This window comes from Theropithecus gelada, chromosome 11 (assembly GCF_003255815.1).
Source record: "Theropithecus gelada isolate Dixy chromosome 11, Tgel_1.0, whole genome shotgun sequence".
Taxonomy (NCBI): domain Eukaryota; kingdom Metazoa; phylum Chordata; class Mammalia; order Primates; family Cercopithecidae; genus Theropithecus; species Theropithecus gelada.
The window spans coordinates 79,389,967-79,404,020 of NC_037679.1; the positions used below are offsets into that span (position 1 = coordinate 79,389,967).

The 14,054-nt window shown below is 49.5% G+C and overlaps 1 protein-coding gene across 3 annotated transcripts in view; it reads right to left on the reverse strand.

Moving 5' to 3' along the window:
• Positions 1–647, reverse strand: part of PXN (paxillin) — a 60,914-nt gene extending 60,267 nt beyond the window's left edge. For all 3 annotated transcript variants that reach the window (XM_025400920.1, XM_025400919.1, XM_025400918.1), the window contains exon 1: positions 496–647. In XM_025400920.1, the coding sequence (XP_025256705.1) occupies positions 496–508 (13 nt within the window). In that variant the 5' untranslated portion in view covers positions 509–647. The remainder of the gene's footprint in view (positions 1–495) is intronic.
• Positions 648–14,054: the final 13,407 nt, after the last annotated feature.

Below are 14,054 nucleotides of genomic sequence, written 5' to 3' on the forward strand. Positions count from 1 at the left end.
CCCTGGAGGGACGGGGAGCAGGTCGAGGAAATGAGGGAGCAGCCCATGAGATCGGGCAGCTGCTCCCCGAGTTGGGCGGTCGATCTGTAAGGTGGGGGTGGGGAGAGGTCTGCGAGGTGAGGGTCCCGTAGCTGACGAGGTGGTCCGCTCCAGGAAGTCCCGTCCCTGCAGCGGACGGGGTGGGTCCTGGAGGGGCGGGCTGGTCCCTGGGGCCCTTCTGGGAGATGGGGGTGGGTCCCCGAGGTCGGGGGTCCAGAGGTGAAGCCGTCCCAGACGGGGAGTGGCTGCTGTGCGGTCGGTGCCGAGGCCGGCCTGGCCCAGGACTGAGGCCCGGTTAGGGATCCCGGCCCCGCGGAGCCCCGGCCGGCAGGGACGGGAGCTGAGGCCGGGGCCGCCGCGGGTGGGATCCCGCGGCCCCCGTCGCTCGCTGGCGCCCGCCCGGCCCGGAGCTGCGCGCCTCTCGCCTCCTCCTCCCTCGGCCTCCCGCTCACTCACCGAGGTCGTCCATGGCCGGACCACGGGCGCCGGCTCGGGGTCGCGCTAGCTGCCCGTCCCGGGGCCGCTCCTCTATGCCCCGCAACTTTTCCGCCGCGAGCCTTGGCCAGGAACGGAACGCGCCGCCGCCGCGCGCGCCCGCGCCCGCCGCGCGCCCCGCCCCCGGCCGCCCCCTTGAGCACGCGCGCCCCGCCCCCGCCCACCCCCGCGAGATTGCTGACCCCGCCCCCTGCGCACGCTGGTCCCGCCCCCGCCGCGAGCCCGGGCAGTGGGCGTCGCTGGGCGGGGCGGTGGCGCCCCCTCGCGGCTGAGCGGGCAGGTGGGCGGCTCCCAGGCCTCCAGCCACTCCCATCCGTCTTTCTGTCCCTCTCAAAGTCACTTGCCTGACCCTGCGGATGACAAATCCGTCCACAGTCAGCCATGTGTCTGTGCATTCGTCGGCCACTCGGTCATCACATGCCTGTCCACTGGAGAGTCAGTTTTGCCCATCTGTCCGTCTGTCTGTCACCTGTAGGTCACCACCCAGGAGGATCATAAGTCAGTACCAGGCAAGGCCTGGAGCCCGTGGCTGACCTTTCCTGGGGTCGCCCTCTGGATCGATGGCAGTGCAGCTCGCAGTTCACCCTTTCTGGCCCAAACCCAATACCTGTGTGGTTCCATCTCTCTTAATATTACTTCCACACATCCACCCTCCCTAGACCCTCTTCCAAAACTGCGCATGGGGCAGAGGGGCATTAGACATTAAAGGGAAAACGACATGAAAGTCACGGCCAGTGCTCCCCCACACTCGGAAATTGGGTAATAATAACAGCTACCATTTACTAAGTGTCTGAAAAGACAGACACTATATAGCTATTCTCTAAATTAATCCTCCTAGAGGTAGTTATTATTATCCTATCATTGGTCCTTTGCTACCCGTTGGGATGGGTGATGGAAGTTTGTGGATTTTATATCAAACTGCTCTGCAAGTACAGCTTCAAGTTCCCCTTGTCCCTCAAGAATCCAGGCCTTCTGGGCCAGGTCAGGTCCTCCAGAAAGCAGATGAGATGCTGAGGTAAAGCTAGGGGTAATGCCTGTGACAGAGAAGGGGAAATAAGCAGGGCTGGGCAAGGAGACTCAGATCTGACAGACAGGTCAACCCATCAGGGAACTCCATGATAAAAAAAAAATGAGAAGTCCCCTTGGACAGAAGTATCCGGGTTTCAATGCTCCCACCACGTTCAGTCATTTTGTAAAGGCAGATCCAAGCAGCTTCTGTGGCTGCCACATTCTCCTATAATAAATGCAAGAGCAAAGACTGTTCCTCAAACACTCTATTGCATTCTTTTCCAACAACTTGCATATGCCTCTATTTTGTTTTAGTTTTTATGTTTTTTGTTTTGTTTTGTTTTTTGTTTTTGTTTTTTGAGATGGAGTCTCACTCTGTCGCCCAGGCTGGAATGCAGTAGTGCAATCTCAGCTCACTGCAACCTCCGCTTCCCAGGTTCAAGTGATTCTCCTGCCTCCTGCTGGGATTACAGGCGTGTACCACCATGCCTGGCTAATTTTTGTATTTTTAGTAGAGACGGGGTTTCACCATGTTGGCCAGCCTGGTTTTGAACTCCTGATCTCAGGTGATCTCCTGCCTCCTGCTGGGATTACAGGTGTGTACTACCATGCCTGGCTAATTTTTTTTTTTTTTTTTTTTAGACAGAGTTTCGCTCTTGTTGCCCAGACTGGAGTGCAATGGCACACGATCTCGGCTCACCGCAACCTCCACCTCCCGGGTTCAAGCGACTCTCCTGCCTTAGCCTCCCAAGGAGCTTGGACTACAAGCATGCACCACCATGCCTGGCTAATTTTGTACTTTTAGTAGAGACAGGGTTTCTCCATGTTGGTCAGGCTGGTCTCGAACTTCTGACCTCAGGTGATCTACCCACCTCAGCCTCCCAAAGTGCTGGGATTACAGGCGTGAGCCACTGCGCCCGGCCATTTTTGTATTTTTAGTAGAGACGGGGTTTCACCATGTTGGCTAGGCTGGTCTTGAACTCCCAGGTGATCCGCCTGCCTCAGCCTCCCAAAGTGCTGGGATTACAGGCGTAAGCCACCGCGCCCAGCCTGTTTTTGTGTTTTTAAGACACAGTCTAGCTCTGTTGCCTAGGCTGGGATGATGAATAAGACTAACATGATGTCTACCTTCTTGAATCTAAAGGTGCATGCAAAAGAGCAAAGTGGCTAGCATAAAGGATGAGTAGCCACGCACCACTCCCAGCTGTGTGGAATAGCATGTGCACAGGTCTGTAGACAAGACATTTAATATTGACCACAAGCCTAGGAGATGAGCACTGTTAGCACCTTTTACAGCTGGAAGAGTTGAGAGTCAGAGAGGTTGAGTTACCCAAGGTCATACAGCTAATAAGTAAGGAAACTGAGATTTGAACCTAGGGAGGCTTATGCCAAGGCCTGGTTATGAAACGGCTAAGTGAAACTGCTACGACTTAGACCAACCCCAGGGCAGACGCTACTTCTCCAAAGGTCTAAAACCTTTCTTTTTCAAAGCTGTGTGGTCTGGAAATGCCGAGGTACCCATTGAATGAGCAAGTTTCTCATTGGTATGTGGAGTTCTAAAGAGAACTGAAGCTTCAGAGATCAGTGCTGGTGAACTTGAACACTCAGGTCCCCACCAGGGATTTCCTCATGTAAATCATTCCTAAACCCCCATTTCCTCCCTGGCTTCCTTCTTCCCTTGAACTCTCACCCTACAGCAATTAAACTTGGTGTCTAGTTCAGGCTGCTACAACAAAATACTACAGACCGAGTGACTTATAAACAACAGAAATCTACTTTTTCACAGTTCTGAGGCTGAAAGTTCAAGATCAGGGTGCTAGCACAGTCAGGTTCTGGGGAGGGCCCTCTTCCGGGTGGCAGACTGTTGACTTCTTGTATCCTTACATGACTCAAAGAGGACAAGACAGCTCTCTGGGTTCCCTTTTATAAAGGCACTAACTAATCTCTTTCGTGAGGGCCTTGCCCTCATGACCTAATCACCTCTCGAGGCCTCACCTAACACCATCGAATTGAGATTAGATTTCAATATATGAATTTTCAAGGATATGAACATTCAGTCCCTTGCATTTGATAAAATCAATCAGGTTTTTTCATTCTTCCTAAAGATTAAATGACATTAACAGAGCAGATGGACAACCCTGCTGACTTCTTGCTAGTGGTTCATCTTGGGCAATTTACTCTGTGTCTCAGTTTCTTCCCCTATAGAAAAGTTAATAGTGGCTGGGCGCGGTGGCTCAAGCCTGTAATCCCAGCACTTTGGGAGGCCGAGACGGGCGGATCACGAGGTCAGGAGATCAAGACCACCCTGGCTAACACGGTGAAACCCCGTCTCTACTAAAAAAATACAAAAAACTAGCCGAGCGAGGTGGCAGGCGCCTGTAGTCCCAGCTACTCGGGAGGCTGAGGCAGGAGAATGGCGTGGACTTGGGCGGCGGAGCTTGCAGTGAGCTGAGATCCGGCCACTGCACTCCAGCTTGGGCGACAGAGCGAGACTCCGTCTCAAAAAAAAAAAAAAAAAAAAAAAGAAAAGTTAATAGTAGCTGCCTCTCAGAGTCCTCAGGACTAAATAAGAAACTACACACCTAGTACTTAGAATGGTCCTTGTCACCACAAAATAACACTCTTGACTCAGCACTAGAAACAGAACTTGACCTGGCCGGGCACAGTGGCTCACACCTGCAATCCCAGCACTTTGGGAGGCCAAGGTGGGCGGATCACTTGAGGTCAGGAGTTCAAGACCAGCCTGGCCAACATGGTGAAACTCCGTCTCTACTGAAAATACTGCAAATACAAAAAGTTAGCCAGGCATGGTGGCAGGTGCCTGTAATCCCAGCTACTCAGGAGGCTGAGGCAGGAGAATCACTTGAACCCGGGAGGCTGAGGTTGCAGTGAACTGAGATCGCGCCATTGCACTCCAGCCTGGGGAACAAGAGCAAAACTCCGTCTCAAAGAAAGAAAGAAAGAAAGAAACAGAACTCGACTGGTCACCATGGCTCACACCTGTATTCCCAGCACTTTGGAAGGCCAAGGTGGGCAGATCACTCGAGGGAGTTCGAGACCAGCTTGGCTGACATGGTGAAACACCATCTCTACTAAAAACATAAATTAGCTGGGCATAGTGGTATGCACCTGTAATTCCAGCTGCTCGGGAGGCTGAGGCAGGAGAATCACCTGAACCCAGGAGGGAGGTTGCAGTGAGTCAAGATCACACCACTGCACTCCAGCCTGGGTGACAGAATGAGACTCTGTCAAAAAAAAAAAAGAAAGAAAGAAAGGAGGCCGGGCGTGGTGGCTCACACCTGTAATCCCAGCACTTTGGGAGGCGGAGGCAGGCAGATCACAAGGTCAGGAGATCGAGACCATCCTGGCTAACACAGTAAAATCCCGTCTCTACTAAAAATGCAAAAAAATTAGCCGGGCGTGGTGGTGGGTGCCTGTTGTCCCAACTGCTGGGGAGGCTGAGGCAGGAGAATGGTGTGAACCCGGGAGGCGGAGCTTGCAGTGAGCTGAAATCGCGCCACTGCACTCCAGCCTGGGTGACAGAGCAAGACTCTGTCTCAAAAAAAAACAAAAACAAAAAAAAATAAGAAGGAAGAAAGGAGGGGAAAAGAAACAGAATGCAAGCCAGATATGCAATCAAAACTTTTCTTTTTTTTTTTTTTTTTGAGACAGAGTCTCACTCTGTCGCCCAGGCTGGAGTGCAGTGGCGTGATCTCAGCTCATTGCAACCTCCGCCTCCCGGGTTCAAGTGATTCTCCTGCCTCAGCCTCCTGAGTAGCTGGGATTACAGGCACCCGCTATCACACTCGGCTAATTCTTTTTTTTTTTTTTTTGAGACAGAGTCTGGCTCTGTTGCCCAGGCTGGAGTGCAGTGGCTGGATCTCAGCTCACTGCAAGCCCCGCCTCCCGGGTTCATGCCGTTCTCCTGCCTCAGCCTCCCGAGTAGCTGGGACTACAGGCGCCCGCCACCTCGCCCGGCTAATTTTTTTTGTATTTTAGTAGAGACGGGGTTTCACCGTGTTAGCCAGGATGGTCTCGATCTCCTGAACTCGTGATCCGCCCGTCTCGGCCTCCCAAAGTGCTGGGATTACAGGCTTGAGCCACCGCGCCCGGCCCACACTCAGCTAATTCTTATAGTTTTTAAAGTAGAGATGGGGTTTCACCATGTTGGCCAGGCTGGTCTTGAACTCCTGACCTCAGGTGATCCCACCTGCCTCACCTCCCAAAGTGCTGGGATTGCAGGTGTGAGCCACCGTGCCCGGCCCAATCAAAACTTTTTTAGCCAAGTGCAATGGCATATGCCTGTAGTCCCACCTACATGGGGTACTGAGGCAGGAGGATTGCTTGAGTTTAGGAGTTTGAGTCCAAACTGGGAAACTAGCAAGACCTCCTCTCTAAAAAAGATCTTTAAAAAAATGAAAGAGGGAGGCTGAGATGGGCAGATCATGAGGTCAGGAGATCGAGACCATCCTGGCTAACATGGTGAAACCCGTCTCTACTAAAAATACAAAAAATTAGCTGGGCGCGGTGGCCAGCGCCTGTAGTCCCAGCTACACGGGAGGCTGAGGCAGGAAAATGGCGTGAATCCGGGAGGCAGAGCTTGCAGTGGGCCGAGATCGCGCCACTGCACTCTGCCTGGGTGACAGAGCGAGACTCTATCTCAAAATAAATAAATAAATAAATAAAAGAAACAGGCCAGGCACAGTGGCTCATGCCTGTAATCCCAGCACTTTGGGAGGCCCAGATGGGTGGATTACCTCAGGTCAGGAGTTCGAGACCAGCCTGACCAACATGGTGAAATCCCATCTCAACTAAATATACAAAATTAGCCAGGTGTGGGGGTGCACACCTGTAATCCCAGCTACTTGGGAGGCTGAGTCAGGAGAATCACCTGAACCCGGGAGGCGGAAGTTGCAGTGGGCCACGATCATGCTACTGCACTCCAGCCTGGCTTACAAGAGCAGAAGTCCATCTCAAAACATAAAAAATAAAAAGTAAAAAAATATGGCTGGACGCGGTGGCTCATGTCTGTAATCCCAGCTGTTTAGGAGGCTGAGGTGGGCAGATCACCTGAGGTCAGGAGTTCAAGACCAGCCCGGCTAACAGCCTGATCTACTAAAAACACAAAAATTAGCCGGGCATGGTGGTGGGCACCTGTAATCACATCTACTCCAGAGGCTGAGGCAGGAGAATCGCTTGAACCTGGGAGGTGGAGTTTGAAGTGAGCCAAGATCATGCCACTGCACTCCAGCCTGGGGGACAGAGTGAGACTCCATCTCAAAATAAATAAAAGAAATAGATAAAATTAATATTAATGATATATTTTATGTAATTCAATATATCCTCAATGTTGGCCGGGCACGGTGGCTCACACCTGTAATCCCAGCCCTTTGGGAGGCCAAGGCGGGCGGATCACGAGGTCAGAAGATCAAGACCATCCTGGCCAACATGGTGAAACCCCGTCTCTACTAAAAATACAAAAATTAGCTGGTGGCATGTGCCTGTAATCCCAGCTACTAGGGAGGCTGAGGCAGGAGAATTGCTTGAACCAGGGAGTCGGAGGTTGCAGTGAGCTGAGATCTCACCACTGCACTCTAGCCTGGTGACAAAGCAAGACTCTGTCTCAAAAAAAGAAAAAAAAATCCTAAATGTTATCATTTCAACTTGTAATCAATATAACAAAATATCAGTGAGATATCTTACTCTTTTTTTGTATGAAGTTCTTCAAAATCCAATGTGTATTTTACACGTACAGCACATCTCAATCCAAATAGCTACATTTCTTTTCTTTTCTTTTCTTTTCTTTTTTGAGACAGAGTCTCACTCTGTTGTCCATGCCAGAGTACAGTGATGAGATCTAGACTCACTGCAGCTTCAATCTCCCAGGCTCAAATGATCCTCCCATCTCTGCCTCCCGGGCAGCTGGGACTACAGGCACACGTCACCGCACCTGGCTAATATTTTATATTTTTAGTAGAGATGAGATTTTGCCATGTTGCCCAGGCTGGTCTCGAACTCCTGGGCTCAAGCCATCCGCCCACCTCTACCTCTCAAAGTGTTGGGATTACAGGCATAAGCCACTGCATCTGGCCCAGCTAGCCACATTTTAACTACTCAGTAGTCACATGTGGCTAGCGGCTACCGCATTGAACAATACAGTTTTAAATGTCAACTATCATTATTGGCCGGGCGCGGTGGCTCAAGCCTGTAATCCCAGCACTTTGGGAGGCCGAGGCGAGTGGATCACGAGGTCAGGAGATCGAGACTATCCTGGCTAACATGGTGAAACCCTGTCTCTACTAAAAATACAAAAAACTAGCCGGGCGTGGTGGCGGGCGCCTGTAGTCTCAGCTACTTGGGAGGCTGAGGTGGGAGAATGGCGTGAACCCGGGAGGCGGAGCTTGCAGTGAGCCGAGATCACGCCACTGCACTCCAGCCTGGGAGCACAGCGAGACTCCGTCTCAAAAAAAAAAAACCAAAAAAAAAAACTATCATTATTTTGGGTTATTTTATTTTATTTATTTTTTTGAGATGGAGTCTCGCTCTGTCACCCAGGCTGTAGTGCAATGGCATGATCTCAGCCCACTGCAACCTCTGCCTCCCGGGTTCAAGCCATTCTCCTGCCTCAGCCTCCCGAGTAGCTGGGATTACAGGCGTGTGCCACCACACCCGGCTAATTTTTGTATGTTTAGTAGAGATGGGGTTTCGCCATGTTGGCCAGGGTGGTCTCAAATGCCTGATCTTGTGATTCACTCACCTTGGCCTCCCAAAGTGCTGGGATTACAGGGGTGAGCCACTGTGCCCAATCTATTTTGGGGGTTTTAACCTAAAAACCATTTCCTCAGAAAACTGTTCCCTGACCTGCTGAACTATGTCAGCTCTGTTATTAAAATCTTTTTTTGGGCCAGGCGCAGTGACTCACCCCGGTAATCAGCACTTTGGGAGGCGAGACAGATGAATCACCTGAGGTCAGGAGATCAAGACCAGCCTGGCCATCACGGTGAAACCCCTCATCTCCACAAAAAAATACACAAATTAGCCAGGCATGGTAGCATACACCTGTAATCCCAGCTACTCAGGAGGCTGAGGCAGGAGACTCACTCAAATCCAGGAGATGGAGGTTGCAGTGAGCCGAGATCGTGCCATTGCACTTTAGCCTGGGCGACAGAACAAGACTCCCTCTCAAAAAAAATAAAAATAAGTAAATAAAAATAAGTTAATAAAAATAAAAAAAAATAAAATCTTTTTTTTTTTTTAGAATTCTAGAAGCACTCATCATGATTATAATTAAATAATTCCGGACAGGCACAGTGGCTCACACCTGTAATCCCAGCAATTTGGGAGGCTGAGGCGGGCAGATAATGAGGTCAGGAGATGGAGACCATCCTGGCCAACATGGTGAAACCCCGTCTCTACTAAAAATACAAAAATTAGCTGGGCGTGGTGGCGCGTGTCTGTAGTCCCAGCTACTCGGGAGGCTGAGGCAGGAGAATGGTGTGAACCCAGGAGGCGGAGGTTACAGTGAGCCGAGATTTTACCACTGCACTCCAGCCTGGCGACAGAGTGAGACTCCGTCTCAAAAATAATAATAATAATTATAATAATTCCTATTCATTTGTTATTTGTGTTTGTCTCCTTAGACTCCAGGCTTCAGAAAGGTGGAGGCCATTTGCTCATTGTTCTATCCCAGTGCTGGCATACAACAGGTGCTCAATAAACATCCGTTGGGTGAATAACATTTATTAAGCACACACTTAATGAATTAGCCTTAGCACTGCATTAACTGAAGTTGGGAAGAAAGAGGTTAAGAGGAAAAAAAGCGGCTGGGCATGGTGGCTCACACCTGTAATTCCAGCACTTTGGGAGGCCGAGGCAGGTGGATCACCTGAGGTCAGGAGTTCAAGACCAGCCTGGCCAACATGCCGAAACCCCGTCTCTACTTAAAATACAAAAAGTACCTGGGCATGGTGGCATGTGCCTGTCATCCCAGCTGCTAGGGGGCTGAGGCAGGAGGATCGTTTGAACCTGGAAGGTGGAGGTTGCACGAGCCACTGCACTCTAGTCTGGGCAACAGAGCGAGACTCTGTCTCAAAAAAAAAAAAAAAAANCCTGTCCTATGCACACCCCCATTAAACCACTGAAGTCCAGTTTCTGGGAGCTCAGCCAGGACATGTGTATTTTTATTTTATTTATTTATTTATTTATTTTTTGAGACGGAGTCTCGCTCTGTCGCCCAGGCTGGAGTGCAGTGGCCGCATCTCAGCTCACTGCAAGCTCCGCCTCCCGGGTCTACGCCATTCTCCTGCCTCAGCCTCCCGAGTAGCTGGGACTACAGGCGCCCGCCACCTCACCTGGCTAGTTTTTTGTATTTTTTAGTAGAGACGGGGTTTCACCGTATTAGCCAGGCTGGTCTCGATCTCCTGACCTTGTGATCCGCCCGTCTCGGCCTCCCAAAGTGCTGGGATTACAGGCTTGAGCCACCGTGCCTGGCCCGACATTTTCTTTACAAAAGCAATAGTTGGTCATTGTAGGAAAACGTCTCAAAAAGTCGAATAAATGGCCAAGCACAGTGGCTCACACCTGTAATCCTAGCACTTGGGAGGCTGAGGCAGGAGGATCACTTGAGCTCAGGAGTTCGAGACCAGCCTGGGCAACATAGTAAGACCTCTTCTTTATTTTTATTTTATTTTTTATTGGATTTCCTTTCAGATTCAGACCTACAGATATCTTTTAAAGTAAAAAACTTATTTTAAAATGAATAAACTAAGATGAAAATTAAAATCCATAATCCAAAAATAAAAGAATGACCAGTTGTATGTTTTCCAGAGCGTTCTCATACACACAATGTTTTTAGATATAAAACATTAAATATGTATTTGAATATTTTTGTACATTGTTTTGAAACTTGGTTTTCTCATTTACCCATTTATCACTACTTTGTTTTTTGTTGCGGTTTTTTTTTTTTTTTGGGACAGGGTCTCCCTCTGTCACCCAGGCTGGAGTACAGTGGTGCAAACACGGCTACTGCAGCCTTGACCTCCCAGGCTCAAGTGATCTTCCCACCTCAGCCTCCTGAGTAGCTGGGACTACAGGTGTGCGCCACCACATCTAGTTATTGTTTTAAATTTTTTGTAGAGATGGGGGTCTCCCTATGTTGTCCAGCCTGTTCTCGAACTCCTGGGCTCAACCAGTCGTCCAGTCTTGGCCTCCCAAAGTGGTGGAATTACAAGCATGAGCCACTGTGGCCAGCCCAGCGTGAGCATCTTTTCATGGCATTTAACATTTTTCTGAAACATCAATTCCTTGAGTAAAACAGCATTGCATCGTATAATTGTACCAGGATTTACTTAACCAATCTTCTGATAAAATTTAGTTAGTTCCAAATTTTCACTACAATCAGCAATGCTAGGAGGACATCCTTGTAGCTAAATCTCGGAGCACTTCCTTAATGATTTCCTGCAGGTCAGTTCTTAAGGAGTAGAAGTGTAAGTTTAAGTGTCGTGTTAGTCCGTTCACTATGTGTTGGCAAAGTGCGGTCTACAACAGCTATATCTAGATAAATATATCGTGTATATTTCATGAGTACTGAGTTGACACGCAACACTGTAGGGTGGTTCCAGGCATAATTCTCCCAAATGTAGTGTGACTAACTGCCACTGGTGGAATGAGAGGTTGTAGCTAGTACAAATATCTATTTTATTATTTTATTTATATTTTTTGCAGAGACAGAGGTCTCACTTTGTTGCCCAACTTGTCTCAAACTCCTGGGCTCAAGGAATCCTCCCACCTCGACCTCCCAAAGTGCTGGGATTACAGGCATGAGCCAACATGCCCAGCTCAGATTTCTTATTTTAATAGTCATGTGTTTATGTATTAGAAAATTATCTAATTAGTACATAAAACCTGTGATGGTTCCAATATTATTGTTTAGGATAAATAGAAGGTTTTTGTTTGTTTGTTTTGGTTTTTGGGTTTTTTTCACAGAGTCTCGCTCTGTTGCCCAGGCTGGAGTGCAGTGGTGCGATCTTGGCACACCACAACCTCTGCCTCGTGGGTTCAATTGATTCTCCTGCTTCAGCCTCCTGAGTAGCTGGGATTACACGCCTGCACCACAATGCCCGGCTAATTTTTGTATTTTTAGTAGAAACATCATGTTGGCCAGGCTGGTCTCGAACTCCTCACCTCAAATGATCCACCTGCCTCAGCCTCCCAAAGTGCTGGGATTACAGGCGTGAGCCAGCCCACTCGGACTTTTTTTTTTTTTTTTTTTTTGAGACAGAGTCTCCTTGTGTCGCCCAGGCTGGAGTGCAGTGGCACAATCTTGGCTCACTGCAACCTCTGCCTCCCGGGTTCAAACAATTCTCCTGCCTCAGCCTCCAGAGTAGCTGGGATTACAGGCGCCCGCCCACCATGCTGGCTAATTTTTTGTATTTTTAGTAGAGACGGGGTTTCACCATGTTAGCCCGAATGGTCTAAATCTCCTGACCTCGTGATCTGCCCACCTCAGCCTCCCAAAGTGCTGGGATTACAGGGCAGCTACTGTGCCAGGACTTTTTTTTTTTTTAAGTGGGTCCACTTAAAGAAAACTATGTAGGGATGGCCGTGGTGGTTTACGCCCATAATCCCAGCATTTTGGGAGGCTTAGGGCTGAGGAGGGTGGATCACCTGAGGTCAGGAGTTCAAGACCAGCCTGGCCAACATGGCGAAACGTTATCTCTACTAAAAATACAAAAATTAGCCAGGTGTGATGGTGCAGGCCCCATAGTCCCAGCTACTCGGGAGGCTGACATGGGTGGATCACTTGAGCCTGGGAGGCAGATGTTGCAGTGAACCAAGATTGTGCCACTGCACTCCAGCCTGGGCGACACAGCAAGAGTTCATCTCAAAAAAAAAAAAAAAAAAAAAGAAGAAGATTTGAGCTAGAGCTAGAATTCCAGTTTTCCTTAGTTCCCAGTTGGGGATCCTGGGAGAGTCTCTCTTAGCCTCAGTTTTCTCATCTGTGAGATGGGGATATTGTCTTCTCCACATGGCATGCCTGCCTGGGAGGGCTTATAAACAAAGAATTGTGACTGGGGCCGGGCGCGGTGGCTCAAGCCTGTAATCCCAGCACTTTGGGAGGCCGAGACGGGTGGATCACCAGGTCAGGAGTTTGAGACCAGCCTGGCTAACACGGTGAAACCCCGTCTCTACTAAAAAATACAAAAAAAAAACTAGCCGGGCGAGGTGGTGGGCGCCTGTAGTCCCAGCTACTTGGGAGGCTGAGGCAGGAGAATGGCATGAACCCGGGAGGCGGAGCTTGCAGTGAGCTGAGATCCGGCCACTGCACTCCAGCCTGGGCGACAGAGCGAGACTCCGTCTCAAAAAAAAAAGAATTGTGACTGGGCATGGTGGTTCATGCCTATAATCCCAGCACTTTGGGAAGCCGAGGTGGGCAGATCACTTGAGGTCAGGAGTTCGAGACCAGCCTGGCCAACATGGTGACACTCTGTCCCTACTAAAAACACAAAAATTAGCCGGGTGTGGTGGCGCACACCTGTAATTCCAGCTACTTGAGAGGCTGAGGCAGATAGAATCACTTGAACTCGGGAGACAGAGGTTGCAATAAGCCGAGATTGGGCTACTGCACTCCAGCCTGGGCAACAGAGTGAGATACCTATCTCAAAAAAAAAAAAAAAAAAGTTAAAGAAAAAGTATTATAAAGGTCAAAAAGGATCTCAAGAGATTCTCCAACCTTTTCTCAGGTGAAGGGGGCTGGATTTCCACCTTCATCCTCCTCTCTATCACTTAAGGACCCCACATGTTGACCAGGTGCCCACCTGGAAGTCATCCTCTATTCCTTCCTGTCCTCGATTTCCACACCCAGTTCTGCCTGCCCATCTGCAAAATGTAGCCCAATTCCCACCCCACCACCTCATTTTCACCATTATATCTCTGGTGCATGGTTGCACCATTGCGCCATTATATCTCTAGGTGCAGCCATGCACTGCCCTCTCTTGCTTGGGATTACTGCATGAACCTCCAAACTGGACCCCTATTGTCAATTTTCTACCCAGAAGCCAATAAGCCAATGTTATCTTTTTAAAATTTTTTTTGAGATGGAGTTTTGCTGTATCGCCCAGGCTGGTGTGCAATCGTGCAATCTTGACTCACTGCAACTGCTGCCTCCCAGGTTCACACCATTCTCCTGCCTCAGCCTCCCAAGTAGCTGGGACTAGAGGCACGTGCTACCACGCTAGGCTAATTTTTTTTTTTAATTTTTAGTAGAGATAGGGTTTTGCCATGTTGGCCAGGCTGGTCTTGAACTCCTGACCTTGGGTGATCCACCTACCTTGGCCTCCCAAAGTGCTGAGATTACAGGTGTGAGCCATGGCACCCAGCCTAATGTTATCTTTTTTTATTTTATTTTATTTTATTTATTTATTTATTTATTTAGAGACAGAGTCTCACTCTGTCATCCAGGCTGGAGTGCAGTGGTGCGATCTTGGCTCACTGCAATCTCCACCTCCCAGGTT